At 42.3% G+C, this 17,462-nt stretch overlaps 1 protein-coding gene across 7 annotated transcripts in view; it reads left to right on the top strand.

Annotated features, from left to right (window-relative positions):
* The window catches only part of PDE8B (phosphodiesterase 8B), a gene marked incomplete at its 5' end in the record, with an annotated part of 379,999 nt that overhangs the window by 262,578 nt on the left and 99,959 nt on the right, over positions 1-17,462 (top strand). For all 7 annotated transcript variants that reach the window (XM_081233022.1, XM_081233024.1, XM_081233025.1 and 4 more), the window contains 2 exons: positions 14,552-14,692; positions 16,226-16,314. In XM_081233022.1, coding sequence (XP_081089148.1) covers positions 14,552-14,692; positions 16,226-16,314 — 230 coding nt within the window. The remainder of the gene's footprint in view (positions 1-14,551; positions 14,693-16,225; positions 16,315-17,462) is intronic.

A 17,462-nucleotide genomic window follows, 5' to 3' on the forward strand; every position in this document is an offset into this window, starting at 1 on the left:
GAGACGTGATATGGCGATGGTGTCACATGAATCACCTGCCAGCCTTTACCTTGAAGAGGAAGAAGCAGGGATTGAGGACAGTGGGTGCCTGGGAAGGGGAATCCCTGTATTAAAAGGGAAGCTGACCTGACTGCAGGCTTTTTCTTGGGGCGCCCTCTCAGACCCCTTTAAAAACCTACCTGCATTCTGAATATAAAACTCAAGAACAAGGAGGAAGAACTTGAATAGAGGATATTATATGTAAGGGGGAAATTAAAAAGGCCTTTGTGCTATAGAGTTTAAGATGAGTCATCTTGAATGAGATACATCATATATGTTCCTACTCAATACCAGAGTCCTTCTTGGGGCAGTGCTGCTTCACAGGGAACGTGCCCCTTAGTGCAGATGGTCAGAGGTCGGGCAGTAGCACTTAACATTTAGGAACAATAGCTACCTACCCATCCATCCATTGAAACTACCTATCTGTTTGCTTTAAAACACTTACACGGTGCTTACCATGTGCCAGAGGGAGTACTAAGCATTTTTTTTAATTAAAAAAATTTTTTTTATTTTGGCTGCCTTAGGTCTTTGTTGCTGTGCACAGGCTTTCTCCAGTTGCGGTTGAACGGGGCTGCTCTTCATTGCGGTGCGCGGGATTCTCATTGCGGTGGCATGTCTTGTTGCAGAGCGTGGGCTCTAGGCACACAGGCTCCATAGTTGTGGTGCACAAGCTTAGTTGCTCCACGGCATGTGGGATCTTCCTGGACTAGGGTTCGAACCCATGTCCTCTGCATTGGCAGGCGGATTCTTTTTTTTACTTTTCTATTTTTTAATTTATTTTTTTAACATCTTTATTGGAGTATAATTGCTTTACAATAGAGTGTTAGTTTCTGCTGCATAACAAAGTGAATCAGCTATACATATACATATATCCCCATACCTCTTCACTCTTGCATTTCCCTCCCTCCCACCCTCCCTATCCCACCCCTCTAGGTGGTCACAAAGCACCGAGCTGATCTATCTCCCTGTGCAATGTGGCTGCTTCCCACTAGCTATCTATTTTACATTTGGTAGTGTATGTATGTCCATGCCACTCTCTCACTTTGTCCCAGCTTACCCTTCCCCCTCCCTGTGTCCTCAAGTCCATTCTCTAGTAGGTCTGCGTCTATTCTCGTCCTGCTCCTAGGTCCTTCACAACTGTTTTTTTTTCTGATTCCATATGTATGTGTTAGCATACAGTATTTGTTTTTCTCTTTCTGACTTACTTCACTCTGTATGACAGACACAAAGTCCATCCACCTCACTACAAATAACTCAATTCCGTTTCTTTTATGAATGAGTAATATTCCATTGTATGTATGTGCCACATTTTCTTTATCCATTCATCTGTTGAAGGACACTTATGTTGCTTCCATGTACTGGCTATTGTAAATAGAGCTGCAATGAACATTGTGGTACATGACTCCTTTGAATTATGGTTTTCTCAGGTTATATGCCCAGTAGTGGGATTGCTAGGTCGTATGGCAGTTCTATTTTTAGTTTTTTAAGGAACGTGCATACTGTTCTCCATAGTGGCTGTATCAATTTACATTCCCACCAACAGTGCAAGAGGGTTCCCTTTTCTCCACACCTTCTCCAGCATTTATTGTTTCTAGATTTTTTGATGATGGCCATTCTGACTGGTGTGAGGTGATACCTCATTGTAGTTTTGATTTGCATTTCTCTAATGATTAATGATGTTGAGCGTTCTTTCATGTGTTTGTTGGCAATCTGTATATCTTCTTTAGAGAAATGTCTGTTTAGGTCTTCTGCCCATGTTTGGATTGGGTTGTTTGTGTTTTTGATATTGAGCTGCATGAGCTGCTTGTATATTTTGGAGATTAATCCTTTGTCAGTTCCTTCGTTTGCAAATATTTTCTCCCATCCTGAGGGTTGTCTTTTCGTCTTGTTTATGGTTTCCTTTGCTCTAAAAAGCTTTTAAGTTTCATTAGGTCCCATTTTAAAATTTTTGTTTTTATTTCCATTTCTCTAGGAGGTAGGTCAAAAAGGATCTTGCTGTGATTTATGTCAAAGAGTGTTCTGCCTATGTTTTCCTCTAAGAGTTTGATGGTGTCTTGCCTTACATTTAGGTCTTTAATCCATTTTGAGTTTATTTTTGTGTATGGTGTTAGGGAGTGTTCTAATTTCCTTCTTTTACATGTAGCTGTCCAGTTTTCCCAGCACCACTTATTGAAGAGGCTGTGTTTTCTCCATTGTATATTCTTCCCATCTTTATCAAAAATAAGGTGACCATATGTGCATGGGTTTATGTCTGGGCTTTCTATCCTGTTGCATTGATCTGTATTTCTGTTTTTGTGCCAATACCATACTGTCTTAATTACTGTAGCTCTGTAGTGTAGTCTGAAGTCCGGGAGCCTGATTCCTCCAGCTCCGTTTTTCTTTCTCAAGATTGCTTTGGCTATTCGGGGTCTTTTGTGTTTCCATACAAATTGTGAAATTTTTTGTTCTAGTACTGTGAAAAATGCCATTGGTAGTTTGATAGGAATTGCATTGAATCTGTAGATTGCTTTGGGTAGTATAGTCATTTTCACAATGTTGATTCTTCCAATCCAAGAACATGGAATATCTCTCCATCTGTTTGTATCATCTTTAATTTCTTTCATCAGTGTCTTATAGTTTCCTGCATACAGGTCTTTTGTCTTCTTTGGTAGGTTTATTCCAAGATATTTTATTCTTTTAGTTGCAGTGGTAAATGGGAGTGTTTCCTTAATTTCACTTTCAGATTTTTCATCATTAGTGTAGAGGAATTCAAGAGATTTCTGTGCATTAATTTTGTACGCTGCTACTTTACAAATTCATTGATTAGATCTAGTAGTTTTCTGGTAGCATCTTTTAGATTCTCTATATATAGTATCATGTCATCTGCAAGCAGTGACAGCTTTACTTCTTCTTTTCTGATTCGGGTTCCTTTTATTTCTTTTTCCTCTCTGATTGCTGTGGCTAACACTTCCAAAACAATGTTGAATTATAGTGGTGAGAGTGGGCAACTTGTCTTGTTCCTGATCTTAGTGGAAATGGTTTCAGTTTTTCACCATTGAGGAAAATGTTGGCTGTGGGTTTGTCATATATGAGCTTTATTATGTTGAGGTAAGTTCCCTCTATGCCTACTTTCTGGATGGTTTTTATCATAAATGGGTGTTGAATTTTGTCAAAAGCTTTCTCTGCATCTATTGAGATGATCATATGGTTTTTCTCCTTCAGTTTGTTAATATGGTGTATCACATTGATTGATTTGTGTATATTGAAGAATCCTTGCATTCCTGTGATAAACCCCACTTGATCACGGTGTATGATCCTTTTAATGAGCTGTTGGATTCTGTTTGCTAGTATTTTGTTGAGGATTTTTGCATCTGTGTTCATCAGTGATATTGGCCTGTAGTTTTCTTTCTTTGTGACATCTTTGTCTGGTTTTGGTATCAGGGTGATGGCGGCCTCGTTGAATGAGTTTGGCAGTGTTCCTCCCTCTGCTATGCTTTGGAAGAGTTTGAGAAGGATAGGTGTTAGTCTTCTCTAAATATTTGATAGAATTCACCTGTGAAGCCATCTGGTCCTGGGGTTTTGTTTGTTGGAACGTTTTTTTTTTTAATCGTAGTCTGAATTTCAGTGCTTGTGATTGGTCTGTTTATATTTTCTGTTTCTTCCTGGTTCAGTCTCGAAAGATTGTGCTTTCCTAAGAATTTGTCAATTTCTTCCACGTTGTCCATTTTATTGGCATATAGTTGCTTGCAGTAATCTCTTATGGTCCTTTGTATTTCTTCAGTGTCAGTTGTTACTTCCTTTTTCATTTCTAATTCTATTGATTTGAGTCTTCTCCCTTTTTTATTGATGAGTCTGGTTAATCGTTTATCAATTTTGTTTATTTTCTCAAAGAACCAGCTTTTAGTTTTATTGATCTTTTCTATTGCTTCCTTCATTTCTTTTTCATTTATTTCTGATCTAATCTTTATGATTTCTTTCCTTCTGCTAACTTTGGGGTTTTTTTGTTCTTCTTTCTCCAGTTACTTTAGGTGTAAGTTTAGGTTGTTTATTTGAGATGTTTCTTGTTTCTTAGGGTAGGATGTATTGTTATAAACTTCCCTCTTAGAACTGCTTTTGCTGCATCCCATAGGTTTTGGGTCGTTGTGTTTTTGTTGTCATTTGTTTCTAGGTGTTTTTTGATTTCCTCTTTGATTTCTTCAGTGATCTCTTGGTTATCAAGTAGTGTATTATTTAGCCTCCATGTGTTTCTATTTTTTTACAGATTTTTTCCTGTAATTGATATATAGTCTCATAGCGTTGTGGTTGGAAAAGATACTTGATATGTTTTCAATTTTCTTAAATTTACCAAGGCTTGATTTGTGACCCAGGATATGGTCTATCCTGGAGAAAGTTCCATGAGCACTTGAGAAGAAAGTGTATTCTACTGTTTTTGGATGGAATGTCCTATAAATGTCATTAAGTCCATCTTGTTTAATGTATCACTTAAAGCTTGTTTTTCCTTATTTATTTTCCTTTTGGGTGATCTGTCCATTGGTGAAAGTGGGGTATTAAAGTCCCCTACTATGATTGTGTTACTGTCGATTTCCCCCTTTATGGCTTTTAGCATTTGACTTATGTATTGAGGTGCTCCTCTGTTGGGTGCATAAATATTTACAATTATTATATCTTAACTTGGATTGATCACTCAATCATTATGTAATGTCCTTCTTTGTCTCTTGTAATGTCTTTGTTTTAAATTCTATTTTGTCTGTTATGAGAATTGCTACTCCAGCTTTCTTTTCATTTCCATTTGCATGGAATATCTTTTTCCATCCCCTCACTTTCAGTCTGTATGTGTCCGTATGTCTGAAGTGGGTCTCTTGTAGACAGCATATATACGGGTCTTGTTTTTGTATCCATTCAGCCAGTGTGTGCCTTTTGGTTGGAGCATTTAATCCATTTACATTTAAGGTAATTATCGATATCTGTGTTCCTATTACCATTTTCATAATTGTTTGGGTTTTTTTTTTTTTTTTTTTTTTTTTGCGGTACGCAGGCCTCTCACTGCCGCAGCCTCTCCCGTTGTGGAGCACAGGCTCTGGACGCGCAGGCCCATCGGCCACAGCTCATGGGCCCAGCCGCTCCGTGGCATGTGGGATCCTACCGGACTGGAGCACAAACCTGCATCCCCTGCATTGGTAGGCAGACTCTCAACCACTGCACCACCAGGGAAGTCCTGGGTTTGTTTGTGTAGGTCTTTTCCTTTTCTTGTGTTTCCTGCCCAGAGAACTTCCTTTAGCATTTGCTGTAAAGCTGGTTTGGTGGTGCTGAATTCTCTTAGTTTTTGCTTGTCTCTAAACCTTTTAATTTCTCTGTCGAATCTGAATGAGATCCTTGCTGGGTAGAGTAATCTTGGTTGTAAGTTTTTCCCTTTTGTCACTTTAAATATGTCCTGTCACTCCCTTCTGGCTTGCAGAGTTTCTGCTGAAAGATCAGCTGTTAACCTTATGATGATTCCCTTGTATGTTATTTGTTGTTTTTCCCTTGTTGCTTTTAATATTTTTTCTTTGTATTTAATTTCTGATAGTTTGAATAATGTGTGTCTTGCCATGTTTCTCCTTGGATTTATCCTGTATGGGATTCTCTGTGCTTCCTGGACTTGATTAACTATTTCCTTTCCCATATTAGGGAAGTTTTCACCTATAATCTCTTCAAATATTTTCTCAGTCCCTTTCTTTCTCTCTTCTTCTTCTGAGACCCCTATAATTCAAATGTTGGTGCATTTAATGTTGTCCCAGAGGTCTCTGATACTGTCCTCAATTCTTTTCATTCTTTTTTCTTTATTCTGCTCTGTGGCAGTTATTTCCACTGTTTTATCCTCTAGGTCACTTATCTGTTCTTCTGCCCCAGTTATTCTGCTATTTATTCCTTCTAGAGAATTTTTAATTTCATTTATTGTGTTGTTCATCATCGTTTGTTTGCTCTTTAGTTCTTCTGGGTCCTTGTTAAATGTTTCTTGTATTTTCTCCATTCTATTTCCAAGATTTTGGATCATCTTTACAATTATTACCCTGAATTCTTTTTCAGGTAGACTGCCTGTTTCCTCTTCATTTGTTTGTTCTGGTAGGTTTTTACCTTGCTCCTTCATCTGCTGCATATTTCTCTGTCTTCTCATTTTGCTTAACATACTGTGTTTGGGGTCTCCATTTCACAGGCTGTAGGTTTGTAGTTCCTGTTGTTTTTGCTGTCTGCCCCCAGTGAGTAAGTTTGGTTCAGTGGGTTGTGTAGGCTTCCTGGTGGAGGGAACAAGTGCCTGTGTTCTGGTGGATGAGGCTGGATCTTGTCTTTCTGGTGGGCAGGTCCACATCCGGTGGTGTGTTCTGGAGTGTCTGTGAACTTATTATGATTTTAGACAGCCTTTCTGCTAGTGGGTGGGGTTGTTTTCCTGTCTTGCTAGTTGTTTGGCATAGGGTGTCCAGCACTGTAGCTTGCTGGTTGTTGAGTGGATCTGGGTCTTAGCGTTGACATGGAGATCTCTGGGTGATTTTCTCCATTTGATATTACATGGATCTGGGAGGTCTCTGGTGGACCAGTGTCCTGAACTCAGCTCTCCCACCTTCAAGGCACAGGCCTGACACCCGGCTGGAGCACCAAGACCCTGGCATCCAGACGGCTCAGAATAAAAGGGATAAATAAATAAATAAACAAATAAATAAAGTTATTAAAATTATTTTTAAAAATAAAAAAATTTTTTAAGTAATTAAAAAAAAGGAACAAAGAGAGCAACCAAACCAGAAAAACAAATCCACCAATGATAACAAGCGCTAAAAGCTGTACTAAAAAAAGAAAAAATGGACAGACAGAACCCTAGGACAAATGTTAAAAGCAAAGCTATACAGACAAAATCACACACAGAAACAAACACATACACACTCACAAAAAGATCAAAAGGAAAAAAACATATATATTGTTTCTCGCAAAGAGAGGAGGAACTCAAATAAACAAGCTAACCTTACACCTAAAGCAATTGGAGAAAGAGGAAGAAAAAACCCAAAGTTAGCAGAAGGAAACAAATCATAAAGATCAAATCAGAAATAAATGAAAAAGAAGATTCAGAGTAGAAGGACGTGCTCTCACTCCATCTTGTGAGAACACCAGAATCACAACTAGCTGCTGGACAGTCATTGACAGGAAGACACTGGAACTCACCAAAAAAGATACCCCACATCCAGAGACAAAGGAGAAGCCACAATGAGATGGTAGGAGGGGTGCAATCACAGCAAAATCAAATCCCATAACTGCTGGGTGGGTGACTCACAGACTGGAGAACACTTATAACACAGAAGTCCACCCACTAGAGTGAAGGTTCTGAGCCCCACGTCAGGCTTCCCAACCTGGGGGGCCAACAACGGAAGAAGGAATTCCTAGAGAATCAGACTTTGAAGCCTAGTGGGATTTGATTGCAGGACTTCGACAGGACTGGGGGAAACAGAGACTCCACTCTTGGAGGGCACACACAAAGTAGTGTGCACATCGGGACCCAGGGGAAGGAGCAGTGACCCCAGGGGAGACTGTAGCAGACCTACCTGCTAGTGTTTGAGGGTCTCCTGCAGAGGCCGGGCAGGGAGGGCTGTGGCTCACCGTGGGGACAAGGATACTGGCAGCAGAAGTTCTGGGAAGTACTCCTTGGTGTGAGCCCTCCCAGAGTCTGTCATTAGCCCCACCAAAGAGCCCAGGTAGGCTCCAGTGTTGGGTTGCCTCAGGCCAAACAACCAACAGGGAGGGAACCCAGCCCCACCCATCACCAGTCAAGCGGATTAAAGCTTTACTGAGCTCTGCCCACCAGAGCAACAGTCTGCTCTACCCACCACCAGTCCCTCCCATCAGGAAACTTACACAAGCCACTTAGAGAGCCTTATTCACCAGAGGGAAGACAGCAGAAGCAAGAAGAACTACAGTCCTGCAGCCTGTGGAACAAAAACCACATTCACTGAAAGACAAGATGAAAAGGCAGAGGGCTATGTATCAGATGAAGGAACAAGATAAAACCTCAGAAAAACAACAAAATGAAGTGGAGATAGGCAACCTTCCAGAAAAAGAATTCAGAATAATGATAGTAAAGATGAACCAGGACCTCGGGAAAAGAATGGAGGCAAAGATCGAGAAGATGCAAGAAACGTTTAACAAAGACCTAGAAGAATTAAAGAACAAAAAAACAGAGATGAACAATACAATAACTGAAATGAAAAATACACTAGAAGCAATCAATAGCAGAATAACTGAGGCAGAAGAATGGATAAGTGAGCTGGAAGACAGAATGGTAGAATTCCCTGCTACAGAATAGACTAAAGAAAAAAGAATGAAAAGAAATGAAGACAGCCTAAGAGACCTCTGGGACAACATTAAATGCAACAACATTCACATTATGGGGGTCCCAGAAGGAGAAGAGAGAGAGAAAGGACCTGAGAAAATACTTGAAGAGATTATAGTTGAAAACTTCCCTAACATGGGAAAGGAAATAGCCACCCAAGTCCAGGAAGCGCAGTGAGTCCCATACAGGATAAATCCAAGGAGAAACAAGCCGAGACACATAGTAATCAAATTGGCAAAAATTAAAGACAAGGAAAAATTATTGAAAGCAGCAAGGGAAAAATGACAAATAACATAAAATGGAACTCCCATAAGGTTAACAGCTGATTTCTTAGCAGAGACTCTAGAAGCCAGAAGGGAGTGGCATGATATACTTAAAGTGAAGAAAAGGAAGAACCTGCAACCAAGATTACTCTACCCAGCAAGGATCTCATTCAGATTTAATGGAGAAATCAAAAGCTTTACAGACAAGCAAAAGCTAAGAGAATTCAGCACCACCACACCAGCACTACAACAAATGCTAAAGAAACTTCTCTAAGTGGGGAACACAAGAGAAGAAAGGACCTACAAAAGCAAACCCAAAAGAGTTAAGAAAATGGTCACAGGAGCATACATATTGATAATTACCTTAAACATGAATGTTTTAAATGCTCCAACCAAGAGACACAGGCTTGCTGAATGGATACAAAAACAAGATCCATATATATGCTGTCTACAAGAGACCCACTTCAGACCTAGGGACACATACAGACTGAAAGTGAGGGGATGGAAAAAGATACTCCATGCAAATGGAAATCAAAAGAAAGGTGGAGTAGCAATACTCATATCAGGTAAAATAGATTTTAAATAAAGAGTGTTACAAGAAACAATGAAGGACACTACAAAATGATCAAGGGATCAATCGAAGAAGAAGATATAACAATTATAAATATATATGCACCCAACATAGGAGCACCTCTACGTAAGTAAGTTGCTAACAGCTATAAAAGAGGAAATCGACAGTAACACAATAATAGTGGGGGACTTTAACACCTGACTGACACCAATGGACAGATCATCCAAAATGAAAATAAATAAGGAAACACAAGCTTTAAATGACACTATAGATTTAATTGATATTTATAGGACATTCCATCCAAAAACAGCAGATTACACTTTCTTCTCAAGTGCACATGGAACATTCTCCAGGATAGATCACATCTTGGGTCATAAATCAAGCCTCAATAAATTTAAGAAAATTGAAATCATATCAAGCATCTTTTCTGACCACAATGCTATGAGATTAGAAATGAATTACAGGGGAAAAAACATAAAAAACAGAAACACATGGAGGCTAAACAATACGTTACTAAATAACCAAGAGATTACTGAGGAAATCAAAGAGGAAATAAAAAAATACCTAGAAACAAATGACAATGAAAACATGACGATCCAAAACCTGTGGGATGCAGCAAAAGCAGTTCCAAGAGGGAAGTTTATAGCTATACAAGCCTACCTCAAGAAACAAGAAAAATCTCACACAATCTAACCTTACACCTAAAGGAACTAGAGAAAGAAGAACAAACAAAGCCCAAAGTTAGCAGAAGGAAAGAAATCATAAAGATCAGAGCAGAAATAAAAGAAATAGAAACAAAGAAAACAATAGCAAGATGAATAAAACCAAAATCTGATTCTTTTAGAAGATAAAATTGATAAACCATTAGCCAGACTTATCAAGAAAATGAGGGAGAGGACTCAAATCAATAAAATTAGAAATGAAAAAGGAGAAGTTACAACAGACACTGCAGAAATACAAAGCATCCTAAGAGAGTACTGCAACCAAATCTATGCCAATAAAATGGACAAGGTGGAATAAACGGACAAATTCTTAGAAAGGTGTAAACTTCCAAGACTAAACCAAGAAGAAATAGAAAATATGAACAGACCAATCACAAGTAATGAAATTGAAACTGTGATTAAAAATCTTCCAACAAACAAAAGTCCATCACCAGATGGCTTTACAGGTAGATTCTATCAAACATTTAGAGAAGAGCTAACACCCATCCTTCTCAAACTGTTCCAAAAAATTGCAGAGGACGAAGCACTCCCAAACTCATTCTATGAGGCCACCATCACGTTGATACCCAAACCAGACAAAGATACTGCAAAAAAAGAAAATTACAGACCAATATCACTGATGAATATAGATGCAAAAATCCTCAACAAAATACTAGCAAACAGAATCCAACAACACATTAAAAGGATCATACACCATGACCAAGTGGGATTCATCCCAGGGATGCAAGGATTCTTCAATATATGCAAATGAATCAATGTGATAAACCCTGTTAACAAATTGAAGAATAAAAACCGTATAATCATCTCAATCGATGCAGAAAAGCCTTTTGAGAAAATTCAGCACCCATTTATGATAAAAACTCTCCAGAAAGTGGGCATAGAGGGAACCTACCTCAACATAATAAAGCCCATATACGACAAACCCACAGCAAACATCATTCTCAATGGTGAAAAACTGAAAGCATTTCCTGAAGATCAGGAATAAGACAAGGATGTCCACTCTCACCACTGTTATTCAACATAGTTTTAGAAGTCCTAGCCATGGCAATCAGAGAAGAAAAAGAAATAAAAGGAATAGAAATTGGAAAAGAAGAAGTAAAACTGTCACTGTTTGCAGATGACATGATACTCTACATAGAGAATCCTAAAAATGCCACCAGAAAACTACTAGAGCTACTCAATGCATTTGGTAAAGTTGCAGGGTACAAAATTAATGCACAGAAATCTCCTGCATTCCTCTACACTAATGATGAAAAATCTGGAAGAGAAATTAAGGAAACACTCCCATTTACCATTGCAGCAAAAAGAATAAAATACCTAGGAATAAACCTACCTAGGGAGACAAAAGACCTGTATGCAGAAAACTATAAGACACTGATGAAAGAAATTAAAGATGATACCAACAGATGGAGAGATATACCATGTTCTTGGATTGGAAGAAACAATATTGTGAAAATGACTATACTACTCAAAGCAATCTACAGATTCAATGCAATCCCTATCAAATTACCAATGGCATTTTTTATGGAACTAGAACAAAAAGCCTTAAAATTTGTATGGAGACACAGAAGACCCCGAATAGCCAAAGCAGTCTTGAGGGAAAAAAATGGAGCTGGAGGAATCAGATTCCCTGACTTCAGAGTATACTACAGAGCTACAGTATTCAAGACAATATGGTACTGGCACAAAAACAGAAACATAGATCAATGGAACAAGATAGAAAGCCCAGAGATAAACCCACACACCTATGGTCAACTAATGTATGAGAAAGTAGGCAAGGATATACAATGGAGAAAAGACAGTCTCTTCAATAAGTGGTGCTGGGAAAACTGGACAGCTACATGTAAAAGAATGCAATTAGAACACTCCCTAACACCATACACAAAAATAAACTCAAAATGGATTCGAGACCTAAATGTAAGACTGGACACTATAAAACTCTTAGAGGAAAACATAGGAAGAACACTCTTTGACATGAGTCACAGCAAGATCTTTTTTGATCCACCTCCTAGAGTAATGGAAATAAAAACAAAAATAAACAAATGGGATCTAATGAAACTTAAAAGCCTCAGCTCCCAGCCCCCCACCCACCCCAGCAGGTGAGCAGACAAGCCTCTCGGGCTGGTGAGTGCTGGTCGGCACCGATCCTCTGTGCGGGAATCTCTCCGCTTTGCCCTCCGCACCCCTGTTGCTGTGCTCCCCTCTGTGGCTCCGAAGCTTCCCCCCCGCCACTCCCCGTCTACGCCAGTGAAGGGGCTTCCTAGTGTGTGGAAACCTTTCCTCCACGGCTTCCTCCCACTGGTGCATGTCCCGTCCCTGTTCTTTTGTCTCTGTTTTTTCTTTTTTCTATTTCCTTACCCAGGTACGTGGGGAGTTTCTTGCCTTTGGGGAGGTCTGAGGTCTTCTGCCAGCGTTCAGTAGGTGTTCTGTAGGAGTTGCTCCACATGTAGATATTTCTGATGTATTTGTGGGGAGGAAGGTGATCTCCACGTCTTACTCTTCTGCCATCTTGATGGTCTCCCGGCAGGTGGATTCTTAACCACTGTGCCACCAGGGAAGTCCGAGTACTAAACGTTTTACACATTTATATACTCATTTATTTGTTAAAGCAATTCTGTGAACCAGGTACTACTGCCATAGCTATTTTACACATGAGGAAATTGAGGACCAGGGAAGGTAAGCAACCTGCCCACAAGTCATATAGCTAGTAATGGGCAGAGCCAGGATTTGAACTTGGGTGCCTTGGCTCCATAACCCACGTCCTAGCGTATCTGCTGCATTGTGAGGTCACCTGGCATGAAAGTAGAGCTATGATTTCTACCCATATTTGCAACCTAGTAGCAAAAGCAGAATAAACACATGTGAAAATGTATGAGAATTTAGCCAACAAATAAGGAAAACAATACATTCTCAAATCTTATCCATTCCTCAGATATTTACTAAACAGTCCTGAGTATCCAAAGATAAATCCAAAGTAGCCTTTGCCCTTGAGGATTTTCATGTCTAGTGGGGGAGAGAGAGAGAAACAAATATAGATTCAGTGTAATAAGTCACCAGAAGCCTGCGCAGGAGAGAGTGGGAGTTGTAGGAGTGGCACAAACCCACACTGGGCAGGGGCTCAAGGACAGCTTGCTGGAGGAGGGGAGGGAAAAATTGGAGTTGACGTGACCAGGAGGTGGGGAAAGGCTTTCTAAGCAGAGAGCAGCTGGGCAGATGCCCAGACGTGGGAGACAAGCACACACTGCTCAGCTGCATGCAGGGCTGGGCCGGGGCACTGTGGGGCTGACCTGGTGAGCAGAGGTCCTGCCGCCCAGCCCAGGGAGGATGGAGACCACCACGTGAAGTGGTAGGAGATCAGTGAAGACAATGTCACCGCCCCCTCCTCTTCAGCAGCCCCCATAAGGCCTGGTGCCAAGGGCCCCAGAGCACCCTCCCGACTCGTCCACTTCCCAGGGGTAATTGTCCTGCAGAAGCTGCGTTCGCCGGAGATGCATCGCTCACTTCCTCACTGCTGTCATCTCCGTGGAGCGCAAGAGTGATTACACTTTGCAAGACCGTTTCTGAGGCAGCAGATGGATATCAGTTATGCCCAAAGGAATCTCTGACCTAGATATGGTGCACTCATGTTTCCCCCCCATTCTTCGTCACTTGTCCCCTCCACTCAGCTGCTCATCTGGTGACTCTGTTCTTTGAGAAGAAATTGGAGGGTGGGGATAGCAGCCAGGAAGCAGCCAAGGTGATAGCTCTAAACTCCAGGGCCCTGGGCAGAATTTTGGAAAGAAACCTCTGAGTCTGCTGGTCCCAGCATGTACCACGCTGGGGTGGGGGGGGCGGGGAGGGGGATGGTGCCTCGCCTCACGCCAGCGCTGAAAGGGCGGCTGCCTCCTGCCCAAGGATTTTTTTTTTTTTTTTTTTTGCGGTACGCAGGCCTCTCACTGTTGTGGCCTCTCCCGTTGCGGAGCACAGGCTCCGGACGCGCAGGCTCAGCGGCCATGGCTCACAGGCCCAGCCGCTCCGCGGCATGTGGGATCTTCCCGGACCGGGGCACGAACCCATGTCCCCTGTATCGGCAGGCGGACTCTCAACCACTACGCCACCTGCCCAAGGCTTTTAACTTAATTTATTCTTCAGTTAGACCAGAAGCGACCCCAAGCTAGAGCACTGGTTAATAGACAGTGGCAATTATCTCTTAATAATATCTAGACGCGAGAGCTCGAATTGCTTCTTTGTAGAGACGTGACTAATAGAAGCCACAATCTGTTGAATGGAGTTCTAGTTAATTTTTATTTGTTCTTTTTTTCTGAGTTTTTTCTTATTTCATGGGTGGTAGGTGATGAATAAGGCCCATTGGAGGCTGGCACTAGCAGATAAAAGCTTCTTGCTCGTTTTCTGCTGAAGAATTTCTTCCCATTTCCCAGAGGGCCTGGGGTGCTGGGATGGCAGTTGAATGAACGCATTGCTGCTCAGGAGGGAAGCACCTATTCTGGGGGCATTTTGGGCTGGGGGGACGGGTCAGCACCCCGATTGGAGAGCGCTCGCCCAGGGCACATTTCCTCTGTGTCCCAACAAGCGTTCCTGCGAGGCACACAGCACCCTGCCCTGACCTTGAACCACTTCCCGTTCACAGTATGTCAACCCAGCCTTCGAAAGGATGATGGGCTACCACAAAGGTGAGCTCCTGGGGAAAGAACTCGCCGAGCTGCCCAAAAGTGACAAGAACCGGGCGGACCTTCTTGACACCATCAACACCTGCATCAAGAAGGGCAAGGTGAGGAAAAAAAAAAAGAAGGGCAAGGTGGGTGAAACCAAAGCAGTCCACAAACCCTTCCCCAGTGCATTTTTTTCTTCTGTGAGTTTTTATGTCACATCTTTAACGTTGGCTTCTTTAATAACGTTCCAATTAAGTGAAAAATCCTTTATGTTTGCAAGATGAGTTAACTTTTGAGTTAATTTTGGATAGCAAGCGAACCTGGTGCTTATCCTGATGGCATAGAATCTGGTGATCTTGTGTAAGGAAATTTCTTCCTTCCCATGAATGAATCTCACCTGTCATGGCTGGAATTTCATACCTATCTCTGAGGAGAGCTGTTCTATATTTTTTAGTTTATCCAGTGTTTGGGGGACTAAGAGCATTTAATATCAGTATTTACATGTCTTACAGGCCCAGTTTTCGGTCAGTTTTCCTTTTTCTGCTCTCTTTACCCATCACAGTTCAGTTTGCCCAGCGACCCCCACTGCATCCCAGCAGATGAAGGCGGTGGTGCAGGTGCAGTAGGCATCTCTCCACAAGCCTTCCTTTCCAGAGGAGCATTGGTCTCATCGCTGGAACTGCCTGGGCATTTTCTTTTAATCATTCAGATGCTTTCTCTGATGTGAAGTAGTTAGATAAGCATTGTATTTATTTCATGGGGGACCATTGTATAGAAATAAAATGTTTGGCTTATATATCATGGCCACAATTAGTAAAAGAAAAGAACATTGGGGCAGTGAGACTGAAAAGGAAACAGGACATTGTCAAGTCCTCCAAAAAATCTGCCTGAAGAGTACTGCCACACATCTGGTGACCCCAACATGCATACCAGTTAGCCATCCTGTGTGAGTGTGTGGGCAAGAAAAGGCTGCAAAGGATCTCAGGTCTAATTCAACCACTTCCTCCCAGAAATAGTGGAGGTGCCCCAGGCTCCCCCCTTGAGGTCACCGGGCTCTTTATCCTACCTGGTTCCTCAGGGTCTGGCCACAGCAAGTCTTCACACTCCCCTTTGTCTCATCCATGGAAACTGCCAGGAGCCAGATTAAGCCCAGAGAAGGCTTGGCTGGAGGCCTGATAGGATAGTAGAAGGATGATGGGCTTCAAGGAAAGTTAAGAGATAAATTTATAACCACATTTTTCACTTTCTCACGTGGGCACATTAGTCAGCATCTCTGAGCCTCGGTTTACCTATCTTCAAATGAAGGGTGATAATATCAAGCTCACAGGTTGTTGTAAAGATCCCGAGAAAGACCTCAGAAGAACCTCGTGCCCCTACACCCACAGGGCTGAGAGCAGGAATGGCAGCCACTGCTCAAGTGTCCCAGAACCGGGAGGGGCAGCCCCTGGTTGTGGGCTCATTGCTCTGGTGGGCTCTGTGCACTGTGACGATGAGCCTCACGTAGTCACCGTTGTGGTGAGTGCAACTATGGAGCGGTATTTTGTGGAATGTTAAAAATGCATGCGGGAACTTCATGGCTGAACTTGATGAGACCCTCTGTAGGAGCCACCGAATGCCTGGACAGAAGGATTTTAAGAGCTCTCTTTATGTAGGAGTGGCAGGGGGTTTACTATGCCAGACGGAAATCCGGCGACAGCATCCAACAGCATGTGAAGATCACTCCAGTGATTGGCCAAGGAGGGTGAGCACCAACTCTTCAACTCTTGTTTTGAGGGGCCCCTGTGGGCGTTGGGTTTGTATATGGAAATACAAGTGTGTTAGACACACAAATACAGTAGGATTGGGCCTGTACATAGTACCTGCCGAGGACACCTCCATGTGGCCGGCAGCAGCCCCAAAACAACACAAGGTCTTCTTCTGCTTGTGGGCTTTATGAAGCATCACCCCGACTGTCCACTTCTGCCTGATTGTCTGTAGGTCCATTGTCCCCACGCCGCAAGGAGCTCAGTTTCTAGGCCTTTCCCTGTCATCACAAAGACCACGGAACAGCAGGGTTCGCTGCCTCAGCCCCACCTGGGAGCCGAGCTTCTCTCCTTGAGGCACCGGCTCTGTGATGATTCTCTCCAGTCCTCGGGGCTTGTTCCACAAGGAAGAGAGAACCCTGGGGGTCATGGTTAGGAGAAAAAGGTGTCTGACCAGAAGCTGAGATATCTGATTCCATGTGAATCTCAGGTTACCAGAGGAGCCTGTTCATTTGCAGAGAGATAAGGAAAATGCTCAATTCCATTTCCTTCTCCCAGTTACATTTTGTGAGAAGGTTTATGGAGCCAAACAGGACCCCCTAACAGTACATCACTGAGGAGCCTTTGTAAACAAGCCTGAAGGTCAACCAGCCAGCTTCATAGTACAGGTTTACTAGGGACACACGCTGTTGGGTGACGGTTTGGAAAAAGAAAAGGAGCAGTTGTGGTGCGAATAACCAGAAAAAGAAAGCCCTGTCTGTGACTCTTATTGTGTGGTTAGAAAACGTTCTGTAGTCAGCAAAGTGTCTGTAGGTTGTTTCCGCTCCAATTTTACTTATTTGTTAGTTTCAAAACTGTTTCCCCCTCCGTTCAGAATCCACTGTCTCATGTTTCCTGCCACTTTGCTTCACTCTGCATGGTGGGGACACTGGTAGCCCTGACCAGGGGTTTCGAGCGCACAGAGAGAGGCCCCCAAATCCCTCCTGAGTGCACAGGCTTCCGCGTGGCCATTTCCACCAGCGGTCAGAGCTCTGAGGCCACGATGGCCATCACATTATTGTTTCCAAGCATCATCCTTAGACCGTCTTCTCAAGCTAAGATTCACTGTGTTTGTGTGACCAGAATTATTAGGTAACAAGGTGGAGGA

The sequence above is a fragment of the Mesoplodon bidens genome (assembly GCF_964165515.1).
Source record: "Mesoplodon bidens genome assembly, chromosome: 4".
Taxonomy (NCBI): Eukaryota; Metazoa; Chordata; class Mammalia; order Artiodactyla; family Ziphiidae; genus Mesoplodon; species Mesoplodon bidens.